The following is a 15,113-nucleotide window of genomic DNA, read 5'->3' on the forward strand; positions in this document are numbered from 1 at the left end:
CAAGGCCTTCAGGCACAGTCTTGTGTTCCTTAAGCAGCCACAGTGCTTCTGTTGCACACAGACACGCCCCCTGTCGGATGTGGTAAGGAAACACAGGTAGCCTGAGGACCTCCTGCCTCCTGGAGACAGGCCTGGCTGAAAAGCCGAGAGAGGGAGAGAGAGGGAGAGAGAGGGAGAGAGAGAGAGAGAGAGAGAGAGAGAGAGAGAGAGAGAGAGAGAGCGCGCTGGGTGAGACCATGGGCCACCAGGAGGCCTGGTTCCAGTGGAGGCAGTGTCATCACCAGGGAACTGACCCCCAAGGTCCCGTGATCACTAAGTAGCTGCCTCCTCCATCCCACTGCAAGGCCTCGGGACAGAAGCCAAACCTTGCTGTCTCTGACCTTCACCCTGGCATAGCTCACATCAGAGGAGACACTCTAAAGTATTTTCTGGATGGAGAAAAAAATAAGGCAAGAAGAAAGGCTGGGAAGGAGGACTGGAGGAGAGAGGGCAAACCCAAGAAAGCCACCCCTGCAAGAAGCGGCCCATACTGAAGGGAACTCGCTTCCCTTAAAGGCAAAGGGAAACTCTGGGGACTTAGGATGCTACTCTCAGTTAGGCAATTTAGGGGACCAGACAGACATGCTTGGTCCTTGTGGCCATCCCTCAGAGCCTGGAGGACCCTGATGCACAGGACTGGGATAAAGAAGAGATCCTGGTGGCTTCTGGGAGGGCCCCAGCATTTATTTATCTTCAGAAGGCGCTGTGAGAGCAGAGCTGACTGACAGCCCCAGCGTCACACCGTGCCTTTGGAAGCTTCTCAGTGGCCTTAGAGTTAAGCAGAGAGAAGTGTGGGCCTGAGCAGTCAGAAGCATAGTGTACAGCTCTGCGGTTCAGTAGGCCAAGCTCTACCTAGAGAGGTAGGTCTGCCGGTCTCGGAAGCTTCCCCTTTTTTCTCTTTGCGATGTCACCCTAATTCCTACTGTGCAGGAGAAAGTGACTGAGGAGACAGCTGGGGACAGTTCAGAGTTGATGTATATATATACACACATACACACACACACACACACACCAGAGCTGTTTTTGAATAGGGGTGGGGAGGTGAGGGGTGGTTTCTGGATAAGAGGCTGATGCTAAGGGAAAAATCTTTTGAGCTCCTCAGGGGTACAGGGCCCTCAGGGACAGGTCATAGGGACAGTGTATTTCTTGGTATCTGGATCTTCATTAGACCTGTAGCAGGGAAAGCCAACTGCACAACCCAGTGAAGGAGACTCCTGCCTGCAGGAGCACGGTCCCGGGTCCCTGTAATGGAAAGGGATCTGGGTTTGTGTTCTGGAGATAATGGTCCAGAAGGAGGAATGGTGACAGATGCTTCCCAGGTCAAGAGCCCTCTTTGTGACTCCGACTCTTGCCACAGTCAATGAATGACTGTCTTCCACCCTTGCAGCCAGATTAGCTGCTACTGGGAGACAATCCCACAGCCCTTCCTGGAGGTAGAGAGCCTTCTAGTTCATTGACACAAGCTAGCTACTGCTTGTTTGAAGTTGTTTCTGTGTTCCTCTCAGCCCTTTGAGTTTAGGCATTGCTGTTGTGCCCACTACCAGATGCCCACCTGATGTTCAGAAGCTAAACAGCTGTCCAAGAACACACAATCAGAAGGCCCTAGACATGGATTTGAAAATGAAAATCTGAGCCAGCAGCTGGACCATTCCTCCCACTCTGCTTGCCCTCTTCCCTGGGGGCCTGTACTCAACTCCCTCCCTACCCCATCGCAAATATGCACACAAAATGCCTCCCACGGGTGGCACTTCCTAGCCCATGACAAGGGCCTCCAGAGCTCTCCCTGTGGGCTCTGAAGGACTCTTTAGTTAAGACTCCTTTGGGTACCTTCAACCCTAGCCAGGAGGAGAGAGCCAGGCTCAACCTAGAGTCTGGAGCTATGAGTCTACTGGATCCCTTACCTAGAAGGCATGGCCAGGAGCTCTCACATCTGCTTGTTCCTATGGCCTTCCTAAAAGGAGTTTGATAGGTCAGTTTTTATCCACTCAAAGTGATTTGGTGAGGCAAGGTTCCAGCTTCCGGTCATGGAGACACCACCCCTACCCGGAAGGCATTTCTCTGGTTCCCGTCACTGTGTGATCAGTTCAAGCTTGGAGATGGACAGTTGCCAATATGCTTTACTGTGCCCAAACTCAACAGCCGGGTGACTGGTGCCCAGATTGCTGAGGGCCAGAGGGGACAGGCACACAGCCAGCAGGCTCTTGCCAGGAAAGATGGCACACTCAAACTGGGTCATTAGAGGAAACCTGAGGACAGAGGCTGTTTACAAAGGATGAGGGGCCACTCCAGGGGCAGTGTGAGGCAGACAGGGCACTCTCTCCACCATTACACCTGCAGGTGGGTACCCCAACCTGAGACCTGAAAGGACTACTTGGAAATGGCAGTGGGGGAGAAGTCAATGCAAAACTGCTGGAGGAGGGAGCAGGGGACCAAGTCTGTGACTCATGCTCCCTTTCCGGCTCCCTCTGCTGAAGCCCAGTGATGTGACCCAAACAGAGGCCTCAAGGACTGTCAAACATCTCTGCTTGTCCCCTTTACTGCCTTAACAACAAACTGCAGCTCCTGTTTCCTGCAAAGAAGAAGCCACATTCTCCAGCCTGAATGCTCAGGCTCCACCCCCACCTCGAGCCTCACAGCCCAGGGGCTTAACATAGCCTGCAGGATGACTTCCTAAGCCTTCAGTGTTAGCCGCATCTCCATCCCTTTTTAATACAGAAACCAGGTTTGGAGCTAGGGTGGAGGTGCATGCCTGTAGTCTCAACCCTTGGGAGGCTGAGGCTGGAGGATCCCCTGAGTCTGGAAGTCCAAGGCCAACCAGCTGGGGCAACATAAGATCACATCTCAGTAAGTAAGGAGTTGGGCACACCTGCAGTCTCCATTCTGGTGGGAGTGGACGATGAGAAATTCAGAAATTCAGTGTCAGCCTTGGTTACCTAGCAAGTCCAAGGGCAGCCTGGGTTACATGAGACCCTGATTTTAAAAAAATTAAAAAACATAGCCGGAAGGGCATATCTGCACACACCTATCTCTCTCTATCTCTCTCTCTCTCTCTCCCTCTCTCTCTGTCTCTCTCCCTCCCCCCTCTCTCTGTCTCTCTCTCTCATAAATAAAAGTAAATCTTAAAAAAAAATTAAGCCAGGGCTGGAGAGATGGCTCCTTAGTTAAGAGTACTGGCTGCTCTCCCAGAGGACCTGGTCCAATTCCCAGCAACCACAAGGTTACAGCCATCTGTAACTCTAGTTCCAGGGGATCTGATACCCTATTTTGGTCTCTCTAAGCACAAGGCACACACATGATGTACAAACATACAAGCAGGCAAAACGCTTACACAAACAAAAACAAGAATGAATTAAAATGCTTTTTTAAAAAAGCTATGCGTGGCTGCACACACATCTTTAATCCCAGCACTCTGGAGGCAGACACAGGTAGATATAATTGAGTTCAAGGCCAGACTGGTCCATATAGTGAGGGCTAGGCCAGTTAGGACTACAAAGTGAGACCCTGTCTTTACAAAAGAAACAAACAACAACAGAACAGGCCAGACAGTGGTGGTGCACGTCTCAGAAGGCAGAAGCAGGCGGTACTCTGAGTTTGAGGCCAACGTGGTCTATAGAGTGAGTTCCAGGACAGCCAGAGCTGTTACACAGAGAAACCCTGTTTCAAAAAACCAACCAAACAAACAACAAAACAGTTGGAGTCAACATTTAACACTAAAACCAGGTGGCTGGCAGGCAAGCAAGGCTGTCCTTCTGCAGACTGAGTCCCACGTGATCCACCCGCCCACACTCACCCACCCACAGTGCCTCATTTCTGCAAGCCTACAAAAAACCATTTACCTATGTGTGTGTGTGTGTGTGTGTGTGTGTGTGTGTGTGTGTGTGTGTATGCCAGAGGTCAACCATGGGTATAATTCGTTTTGAACCATCTACTTTGTTTTTTGAGACAAGGTCTCTCACAGGGACCTGGGCTTGCCAGTTAAGTGAGGCTGGCTGACCAGGGAGTCCCAGAAACTTGGCTGCCTCTCCCTCCTCAGCACTTGGATTACAAGCCCAGCTTTTGTTGTTGTTTGTTTTTCAGTAGCCCAGGATGTTTCAAAGCCACTATGTAACTGAGGCTGGTTTTGAACTCCTGATCCTCTTGCCCTAGTTTTCCATGTACTGGGATTACAGGTAGGCTCAGCAGCTTTTTAACATGGTTTCCAGGAATGGAACTCAGGTCCTTGTGCTTACCGGGCAAACACTAATGACTGACCTCTCCCCAGCTCCCCCATTATCCTTTTAAGCTACTGAGATGCCAGAGAGAAGGGTGTGTGTTTTCAAGCTTCCTGACAGCCGAGGCCGCAGAGGACAGTACTGAGATGAGACTCTCCACTGCGGTCCTGTGTCCATGGTCCCCATACCCAGAGGGAGCTTGTCCCCTGACAGCTAGGTCTCATGCCGGCACAGTTAATCTGCTGCTGTTTCTGAGGAGTGACAGCAGCTTGAACACAGCAATTAGGATGAAAAAGAGGCCCAGCTGCTTGGGGCCAGAGGAAAATAAACAGACTGGTCCTGTGTGTACTCCATGGCCAAGAGGAGCAATCCTTCACAGGGTGATTAGCTTTTCCAACCACAGCCTCTTCCCAGCCCTGGAAGGAAGGCAGGGTGGCTGCGATTCTCGGATCCTACTCTTCCTTTCTTCAGGAAGTCTTCTCTACCCTTACCTTGACCCTTACTGCCCAAACAGAGACCTTTCCCCACCCTTCTGAAGTCTGAGGCTTGCTATGTCCCTCCCCCAGGAGCTTTTGTCCTAATTGATCTGTTGACTCATCCGTCCACCCTTTCTGTCAGCGTTAAACACTACTCATTCATCTAACAGATGGTGTACATCCTTGCTACATTGTAAACACTGTTTCTGGTACTAGTGACGTATCAGAGAACAACACAAACAAAAGTCTCTGCCCTTGGGCTAGGAACATAGCCCAGGGGTAAGGTGCCTGCCCAGTATGCTGGAAGCCCTGGGCTCAATCCCCAGCATCGTGAGTTGGGAGAGCCCTGCTCTCATGGAGTTCAAATTTTAGCAGGGAGAAAAAGACAAGAGACAGGTGAAAAGATAGGGAAAATGATGCTAAATGCTGTAGAGGAAAACAGGGCTGGAGAGAGAGTTCAGCAGTTAAGCAATTTGGGGTGTGTGTGTGTGTGTGTGTGTGTGTGTGTTAGCCAGTGTTCTACTGCTGTGAAGAGACACATGACCAAGGCAACTCGTATAAAAGAAAACATTTAATTGGAGCTTGCTTGCAGTTTAAGATGTAAACTTATCATCATGACAGGAACATGGTGTCACATAGGCAGACATACTGGAGAAGTAGCTGAAAGTTCTACATCTGGATTCACAGGCAGCAGGGAGAGAGAGAGAGAGAGAGAGAGAGAGAGAGAGAGAGAGAGAGAGAGAGCCACTGGACCTGGCTTCGGCATTTGAAACCTCAAAGTCAACCCTAAGCTACACATTCCTTCAACAAGGCCACACTTCCTAATCCTTCTCAAGTAGTGCCTGCCACTCCCTGATGATTAAACATTCAAACATATGAGCCTGTGGGGGTCTTTGTTAGTCAACCCCCCACAGTATGTCTGTGTGCACATGTGTGTATGTATGTGTGCGCATGTGTGTATGTGTGCTTGCCTGCATATGTTCACGCACATTCATTTGCCCGTGAGCCAGAAGACAATTGTTAATCCTCAGATGCTAACCACATCCATCTTCCTTTTTTTCCTTTCTGAGAAAGGGTCTCTCACTGGCCAGGGAGCTTCAGGGCCTCTGCCTTAGTGCTGGGATTGCAAGCCTATGCCTCTACTCACGACCTTTTAAGGATGCTGGAGATCAAACTCAAGTCCTGTGCTTCCAAGGCAACATTTTACCAGCTGAGCTATCTCTGCGGTTCCCCTCATTACCTTTCTTTGTTGATGACTGGATTCTTTATTTTTATTTTTTATTTTATATACATAGATCTTGAGACTAAACTCATGTCCTCCCACCTGGAATGCAAGTACTTTGCCAAGTGGGCTAGTTTTGCTTTAAAAAAAAATTTTTTTTTTGAGACAGTGTCTCTCTATGTAGTCCTAGCTGTCTGGGAACTTGCTACATAAACCAGTTTGGCCTTGAAATCAGAGATCCGCCTGCTTCTGCCTCTCTAGTGCTGGGATCAAAGGCATGTGCCACCAGGCTCGGCTATTGCTTAAAATTCTCAAATGCTTAAAAAAAATGAACTTTGGGAAACTGTGTGAATGTTGTAAGCTCAGTACTATACACAAAAGACATCTCTGAAAGAAGGTGCCGCTCTGAGTGAGAAGAGTGTAGAGAGCAGGCCTGTCAGAGCCAAACCTAGAGCCCATGAGCTGACAGACCTTAATAGCACAAAAGGCAGTGCTCTGGCTGCCAGGAAGAATGCTCATCACCTGGAATTAGAGGCAAAGGACGACTGTGAGTCCTTACAGCGTCACTCTCAGCGGGACCGTGGTTCCCTACAGCATCACTCTCAGGGGGACCGTGGGTTCCTACAGCATCACTCTCAGGGAGACTGTGGGTCCCTACAGCGTCACTCTCAGGGGGACCGTAGGTTCCTACAGCATCATTCTCAGGGGACCGTGAGCCCTTACAGCATCATTCTCAGGGGGACTGTGGGTCCTTACAGCGTCACTCTCAGGGGGACCATGGGTCCCTACAGCGTCAACAGTGGAACCATGAGTCCTTACAGCATCACTCTCCCGGGACTGTGGGTCCTTACAGCATCACTCTCAGGGGGACCATGGGTCCTTACAGCATCATTTTCAGGGGACCGTGGGTCCCTACAGCGTCACTCTCACGGGGACCGTGGGTCCTTACAGCATCATTCTCAGGGGACCGTGGGTCCTTACAGCATTACTCTCAGGACTGAGCACTGGACCGACTTGATTTTGAAGGGGGATGCCCTTCTATTTCAATGACTCACTGTGGCATGGCCCAGACATTACCAAGTCCTGTGCCAGTCTGTGGGTATACACAAGTCTGTGCATGTGCACATGTGAAGATGCAAAGATTCTTTTCCAGGACAAAACTATTAAAATGAATGTTTTATTGCCCCCCCCAACAAAAATCTAGCAAACTTACTGCCTCACATCTTTGCCAATTCAATATACAAATCTCTGTCTCTCAGATGATCTTTCCAAGCAGATTCCCATTCTTCTAGTACCCCCATCAGTGAGTTGAGTAAGTCACTGACTGGTGATAAGTGTGTGTGTGTGTGTGTGTGTGTGTGTATGCACACTTTTATAGAAGCACAAGTGAGGGACTGTAGAAGAAATGAAAGGACACAAATATTAGGGTTTATTGCTGTGACTCATCAGATTAGACTATCACAAAGGCTAGATTTCACACTCCCGAAGGCAGCTTATTTAGGTTTAGGACACAAGTCAGGAGAAGAGGTAGCGAGTGACAGCCCGACCCAGGCTCCATGCCCAGGAAGTACCATGCCAATGCTGTGTTCTCTACTTCTGAAGCTGGGGTTTTATATGGTGTGGGTTTGGAAGGATGGAGACAATACGGGACCATGAAAGAAGTCTGCTGCCAACATGGCCAAGGTAGAGGACTGAAGCAGGTATCTGTAGCAGAAGCTAGGTCTGGGTACTGTGTTTGTTTGAGACGGAATTTCTCTGTGAAGTTCTTTCTGTCTTTGTACTTGCGCTATAGACCAGACTAGCCTAGAACTCAGAGATCCTCCAGCCTTTGCCTCTTGGTGCTAGGATTAAAGGTGTGCGCCATCACTACCCAGCTCTGTGTATTGCTTTTAAGACAGGAGTTGTTTAACAGCCTATCAGTGGCAGACCCCTAACTAGTGATTCTTGTAAGACATCATTTTACTCTGCAGGCAAGGAAGTGCCCGGCTCAGTTAACAGCGTGGGACCTCTACTCTTTCATCTGCATACAGGGACAGCTGCACAGACAACACAGTGTCACAGAGATCAAGAAGCGATGCAGATGGCCAGGTCAGGGAAGCGGGAGCTGCATCAGCCAATCCTTCTGGAAAGAAGTGGGAATGGAGTCCACAAAGAGAAAGAGGAAAGGCATTACCAGCCCAGGGACTGGGCACAGAGGAGATTAGGAGAGAGGTGGAGCCTGTCTGTGGCTTACCTAGGAAGGAATGCACTGAGATCACAAGACTAGGCTCCTTACACCTTAAGGAACCTAGTCAGGAGGTTGACAATCTACTGTCCCATAGTGATAACAAAAAAGATAGGTAAAGGAATTGCACCCAGGTGCTTGCTTCCCATTCCAGTCCCCAAAGCTACTGTAAGGAACCCTTGCTCCCTCCCATGATCTCACTCCAGGCTCAACTGAGTTTTGTCTGCTCTAAGAAGTCCGTCCAAACTCACTGCCTAAATGTCTCCATCTTTAGCTGTTCTCTTTTAAAGACTGGAGTTTACAGAGACCCTGTCTGGTCCAGTCTTGCCCCCCTTTCTTCTTGGAGGGCTCAGACTCTGTGGTCTGACTCCGCTCCTGCAGATTGTCTCTGGTTTCCTCTATGCCATTTATATATGTGTCTACTTCCTGACTTACATTCTTCATCTTCCCTTCTCCATACTGACTGCTTAGTATTAATAATATCTTTTTATTGCATCGTTTGTTTTTATTTTTTTTTCAATTGCCATGTTGCTGTCAGTTTGAGAAGGGAGGCACATTATGTGTAGACTTTTTTTTTTTTGTCATCCTGACACTTCTGTTAAGACCGAGTTTCCTAGGCTAGACTCCAAGCTCTTAGTACCCTGACTGACAGCTACAGCTCACCAAAGGCCCAGTATTGTGCTGCCCCTTCGTGCCTGCTGATTAGCTTTTGGTTAGCACATCATTCAGTCCGCTTCTAGCCACAGCTCAATTGTTGGTTATTCGCCTACAAACCCGGATTGTCCAATAACCCCACCCTTTTCCCTGAGATTGTAACCCACCAGCTCTCAGCAGAGCCTAAGGGATTTGAGGACCCAGGAATCTGCGTTGCTCAGGGCTTCTTGGATATCCACACCACCAGAAAGCAGAGATCAGAGTGTCCCAATAGGGAAAAAGGAACTCCCAAGAACTCCTCAATCCAGAGTCACATAGTCAGGGCTCATGAAGACTCGCGAGTCTTCTGACATCATTCTGAGCTCACAACTCTGGCAATGCGGTGGCTACAGGCCCAGTAGTGCCCGGCGGCAGCCGCAGGAGAAAGGTCTGCAAAGAGCCAGGCCGAGGAAACCCAGCCTTCTCCCTGAGCAGCCGCCAGGTGCCATCTTCAATGGCGTACACTAACGTGGATACACGGTTGACAGTATAGACGGTGTCCCCACGCACCACGGACGTGAAGAGTGCTCCCTTGCTGTTGACAAACTGGCCAGGTAGCGATGTCCACTGGCCTGTGACCAGGTTGAGGCAATCGATGGCACAGTGCAGGAAGTCATCAGAAGGTCCATTACGCACCACATAGAGACTGTCACGATGGGCCACCATAAAGTGGCCGTAGCTCTGCGAATGACACAGTTCAGCCACCGGCAGCCACTTGTCCATCTGCACCACGTACTCAACGACGGCAGTGATATCTGCCGGCCTCCACAGGCACACAAAAAGACGGCCACGCGTGTGGGCACAGGGAACCCCTGTAGCTGGCTGTGGCAAGTCCGCCACAAAGCTCCAGCAGCCTGTGGTGGGATCGTAGCACTCCACGGAGCTCATGGGCGTCCTCTGGAATTCGCCACCAATGGCATAGAGGCGACCTTCAAAGCCGGCCAACGCCAAATCATAGCGTGGTTGGTGCGGGCTGGGAAACTCGCCCCAGGTGCCACCTTCTGGGTCATAACAGAAACTCAGTTCCACAACCTCCTTGCTGGCGCCGCACACACCACCCACGATGTAGAGCTTGTTGCCCAGAGTGGCCACGCCTGCCAGCAGCGTGCTGGCCTCCAAGGGCAGTGCAGCTAGCGTGCGCCAGGCGTCCTCTTCCTCGTCCAGGTAGCACATGGTGCGCGACGCGTCCTCTAGGAAGCCAGGTGTGGGTGTGTGCGTGCTCACGGCCACGTAGGTGCTGGGTCGCAGCCCCGCCACGTAGGCACGGGCCTCGGGCAGCTCCAATTCCGCCACCAGCTCGTGCGCGCCGTCGCGGATGAAAAGCGCGGCGCTGTGGAGCACGTCGTGCAGACCGAAAGCGGCGGCTGCGTCGCACAGCAGCGAGCAGTTGTCCGATGTTACGCTGTACTCCAGGAAGCGCGCGAGCGCGGGCGCCTGCAGGAACGCGGCGCACTCCACCGCCTGCAGCAACTCGTCGTCGGCCGCTAGCTCCGGCCGCTCTCCGCGCAGCACCCGCAGCGCCGTGCCGAAGCCCGCGGCGCTCAGCGCACCCAGGCGCACCTCGGCCGCGCGCGCCTCCCGCATGCCAGAGCGGAAGAGCCCACGGAAGAAGCCGCAGTGCTCCACCAGCAGCGACTGCTCAGCCTGGAAGAGTTGACCGTCCACCCACACCTGCACAGGGATCTCGGGACCCGGGGACATGATGAGCCAGAAGGGCGGAGGCTGTTGCCGCTGGGGGGCCTAGATTTGCCTGGGGCCACTGACTCTGGGGCTACCCCGGGGCCGGGAGGAAAAAAAACTTCCCTGGGGGCTATAAATACCTTCCTGACTAAAGATAGGATGGCTCATGTGATGTAGCCCGCAGGCTTGGATGGCCGCCTGGCCCAGAGGACATCTGGACACCTGTGTGGTCACTCTGTTGATAGACTAGTGACAAGGGCCAGTGAAATGGCCCAACAGGTTCTTTCCTACAAGCCTGTTTGACCTGGGTTCAACCTGGAACCTACAGAAAGCTGAAAGGAGAAAACCTGCTTCATAAAGTTGCGCTTTGACTTCTGGATTCGCACTATGGCATGCATCCCACCTCCACAGAGACTCAGTTCCTTTTTTCTTTTCTTTTCTTTTTTTCTTTAAAGAAATAGTAACAATACTAACCATATACTGAATAGTCACTGCATGCTGGGCCCTGTCAGGCCCTCTTGTAAAGATAATCCATTTAACTGGCACCATCCCAAGCTGTGTTCCCACAGACAAAGCATGTACCTCGGCTCTGTTCATTTTTTTTTGATAGAGGGGCTGGAGAGATGGCTCAGTGGCTAAGAGCACTTCAAGAGGACCTGGGTTCAATTCCCAGCACCTACATGGCAGTTTACAACTGTATGTAACTCTACTTCTGGGGATCCACCAACCTCACACAGACACAAATGCAGGCAAAACACCAATTCATATAAAATAAATGAAAATTTAAAAATTGGGATCAATAGAAACAGCTATTGACAGTATGGGGACAAATTCCGTAAGGTGTTCTGAATGAAGTCTGGAGACTTCACTTGACTTGTTCAAGGTCATTCAGCTGGGGACAAGAGTTCATCAGCTCAAAATGGTGGGGCAGGCAGATTGAAGAGAGACTAAGTGGAGGACTATCAGGCCAGGATTCTGAAGTGTACCTTTGCCCAAGCTTGCAGTGTGGCCTAGACAGTCCCCCCACTCAGGTTTTGCCTGCTTGTATGTAGGTGTATCACATGCATGCAATGCCCTTGGATGCCAGAAGAGGACCTCAAATGGCTTGGAACTGGGACCAGGAACACAGACAGTTGAGAGTCACCATGTAGACGTGGGTATCAAGCCCCCATCCTCTGGACGAGGAGCAAGTGCTGGCGCTTACTGCCGAGCAGTCTCTGCATTTCTAAATCTCTTTTCAAGCCCTTTTCCTTCTGTATAAGAGATCATCTAGTGACCCCTATAGGCTGAAGCCACCCCTCACTTAGAAGTGCGAAGCTAGTGTTTGGTCCTCATTTGCCTGACCCTCTATGGAGCTGTCATCTTTGGTGAAGAAAAGTATAGGTGCTGGGAAGATGGTATACCCGTGGATGAGAAAGTCGTCTTCATACAATAACTTAATTTTTTTTCTTTTCAAGACTGGGTTTCTCTGTGTAACAGTCCGAGCTGTACTGGAACTAACTTTTGTAGACCAGGCTGGTCTTGAACTCACAGAGATCCGCCTGCCTCTGCCTCCAAAGTGCTGGGATTAAAGGCATGTGTCACCACCGCCTAGCTAAAATAACTTAAATTTAAGCTACCCTTAAACTGCTTTGTGATAAACACTTTGACTCCTAATCCTTGCAACACTCATGAGTGGTTACTATGGCCCTACCCCCAAAAACCGTGCCGAATACACAATATCCATTACTTTTTACAGCAACACTATGAGCTGGATATCTTTGATAGACAGGGTCTGATGTATCTTGGGCTGGTTTCATACTTGCCATGCAGTGAGGGTGACCCTGAATTTCTGACCCTCCAACTTCTACCTCCCAAGTGCTGGGATTGCAGGCATGTGCCTCGTTTATGTAGTGCTGTGCTGGGGGCTGAACCCAGAGCTTTGTGCCTGCCGAGCAAAGACCCTGCTTACTGAGTTGTAACCCAGCCCTGAACTAGATTCTATCGATGGCCCCATTTGATGGATATGGAGACCAAAAGCAGAGGTTTATCCCATAAGCAACAAGTGACAGATTTAGGGCCAGAATGCAATCAGTTTGACTCTAGTGTCTGTGCCCTTAATCTTGCTGCTCTGTTGCCTCCTGAGCTAATGAGAGGCAGTGGAAGGAACTTCAAACTCACTAATTCCCATGAGGACCTGGAACAAAGTGAGAAAGAGCCCTGGCCAGGATCTTGCAGCTTGGGACGGACAGCCCCAGGCCTCCTGCAGCCCAGCCCATGGCACCATTCCAACTGTACACGACTTTTCTAGATCTAATACTAGGTCCCAAAATGTCAGATGAAAAGGAGTTTGATGATTGCCTTCTCTTACCACTACATTTTGTCGGCCAGGAAGCTGAGGCCCAGACTTTGAGGGGATGGTATATGCCCTTTGGGAGATGTTCGGCTTTGGTCCTCCCTTGGGAAGACAGAACAGCTATCCCTTACCAGAAAGGAAGTAGGAGGGCAGGAAACCTCCCCTCCCCTTTAGGACACAGACACAGAACATGTAGCTGAATCTGCAGACCCAAAGAAAATGTGTCTCTATTAAGGCACTCTCTAGTTCACCCCATCCAAACAGTTCAGGGGTGTGGGGACTACTTGTGTGAGCCTGGGAAGTCAGAGGCCTCATAGACACTGCCAGAAATATCTCAGATGCTCTGCCCCAGGGACTAGGAAGGAAGAGGGGAAGAAGATGGGGGTTGGGTGGGCAGAAGTCCCATGAGTACTGTCCCAGGCCCTCTGCCAGTATCTCTCCTCTGAGACCAGACATTGGCTAGAAGGGTCTAGAATGCTTCCAGCAGTAGGCATGACAACCCCTTCTTGGAGACAAGTGAACGCTGTAGGGTCAGATCTTTGCCCATATTCTTGTGAGGCCTTAGTGTCAGGGAGAGATTGTCTCGGGGGCTTGCAGATGAGGGGGCTGCTTTTCCTCAGTTGTGAATGACAGTATAGGACTTGACAGGCTCTGTATATTGGCCCGATAGCCTACTGCCCACCTACCCTGGGTCTGTCTCTTCACCTACGTAGCCCTGCCTCAGAAAGGAGTGAAGCTAGAGAAGGCAGGCTGTCAGGAGCCCAGGTCTGCTGCAGAGTTGCCCTCAGCTAGTCTGCTCCAGACACCTGGTAGTAGCCAAACAGAGCCAAATAGAATCATCACAGGCCTCTCCCAAAGCTTAGTAGGCAAAATTTACAAAACTCATCCAGACCGAATAAAGCTTCTCCTCCAACCCATTTTATCCCAAGTCAAGACCTCTTGAGTGGGTGGGGGGTCATACACACACCCTGTTTCCACCTTCCACAGCCTGATGATGGGGAGGGGTCCAACTAAGGTGGAGACTGTGTTCTGATTCTGAGCTGAGGCTCTGCCCTTTGGTCCAACCCTCGGGGCCCCAGCTGGTGTTGTGTGCAGCTGGGAGTTTCCTCCTCCCAGATCCTGAGTGGCCCTCTGGGAGATAGAGAGGACAAGGAACTGTCTTGGCTGTGGGCAGCCCACAGAGTTCCCAGGCCCTGCCTGACCCCTGCCCGACCTCTAGCAAACCCCCTCTCCACTTTGCACCCCCCACACTAAGGGAGGTGGGGGTGGGGAGGAAAGGCAGGCATCAGGCTCTGAGCCTTGAAGGAGCACAGACCCAGACCTTAGTCGTATCTGCAGCTGCACAGTCAGCATCCAGTAGAGACTCTCTTTTTATTTAATTAAAACTTTTAAAAGAGTTATTTATTTAATTCTTATGTATGAAAGTCTTGCCTGCATGTATGTATGTGCACCATGACTGCCTGGTGCCAGAAGGTGTCAAATCGCCTGGGATTGGTGTTAGAAATGGTTGTGAGCCACCAGGTGAGTGATGGGAACCAAATCTGGGGCCCGTGCAAGAGCAATAGGTGTTCTTAATTGCCGAGTCATCTCTCCAGCAGGGTCTATTCCGTGGAATCCTGAGCTCCAACCTACTGAAATTCCCAGCAGGCTGAGAGAAATCCAGTTTCTGTTCCAGAAGAGCTTTATCTGATGAAGGAGACATAACTTCTGTCTTTGGAGAAAACAACCCCTGTCCACCCCCTGATCTGATGGTGGAGCCTTTTTTCAGTCGTGGTGAAGACAGTCCGTAGGGCAGGGAGTACCTTGCAGCTCCTGGCATTGGGAAAAGGATGAACACGTTACTAGGAGTCAAGATTCTTGCCTGGCATCTGAAGCTGTGTGACCACCAATTTGCCAAAGCTACTGAGCCTCTCCAGGCCTCAATTCCACGCCTGCAAACTGGGGTTTTCAACTGACTTCCAAGGTTCTACTCAGTTTTGATACGGTGATAAACCATAGAACAACCATAGAAAGCATGTGTTGTGGCCCGGGAGAAGCAATGACATCACAGAGCTCCCCGAAGCTTAGCTTTATGTGCAATTAATTGCTCATGGGTATCTTGGCATCAGGAAAGACAAGTCCTCTATTCTCACCTGTTCATCCCCTACCTGTTTTGTGCATCTATTGAGCACTGACTGCATGCCCATTGCTGGGTCCAACAACACAACCTCCACATTTGGGTATCTGAAGTCCT

At 50.6% G+C, this 15,113-nt stretch overlaps 1 protein-coding gene across 1 annotated transcript; it reads right to left on the reverse strand.

The window, feature by feature from the left end:
* Positions 1 to 7,111: 7,111 nt before the first annotated feature.
* On the reverse strand, positions 7,112 to 10,637 carry Kbtbd13 (kelch repeat and BTB domain containing 13). The gene has a single exon (XM_085689241.2). It carries the CDS (start codon positions 10,564 to 10,566, stop codon positions 9,190 to 9,192), a length of 1,377 nt encoding a protein of 458 aa, XP_085545367.1. The 5' UTR covers positions 10,567 to 10,637; the 3' UTR covers positions 7,112 to 9,189.
* Positions 10,638 to 15,113: the final 4,476 nt, after the last annotated feature.

This window comes from Myodes glareolus, chromosome 4 (assembly GCF_982192425.1).
Source record: "Myodes glareolus chromosome 4, mMyoGla1.1, whole genome shotgun sequence".
In the NCBI taxonomy this organism is placed as follows: domain Eukaryota; kingdom Metazoa; phylum Chordata; class Mammalia; order Rodentia; family Cricetidae; genus Myodes; species Myodes glareolus.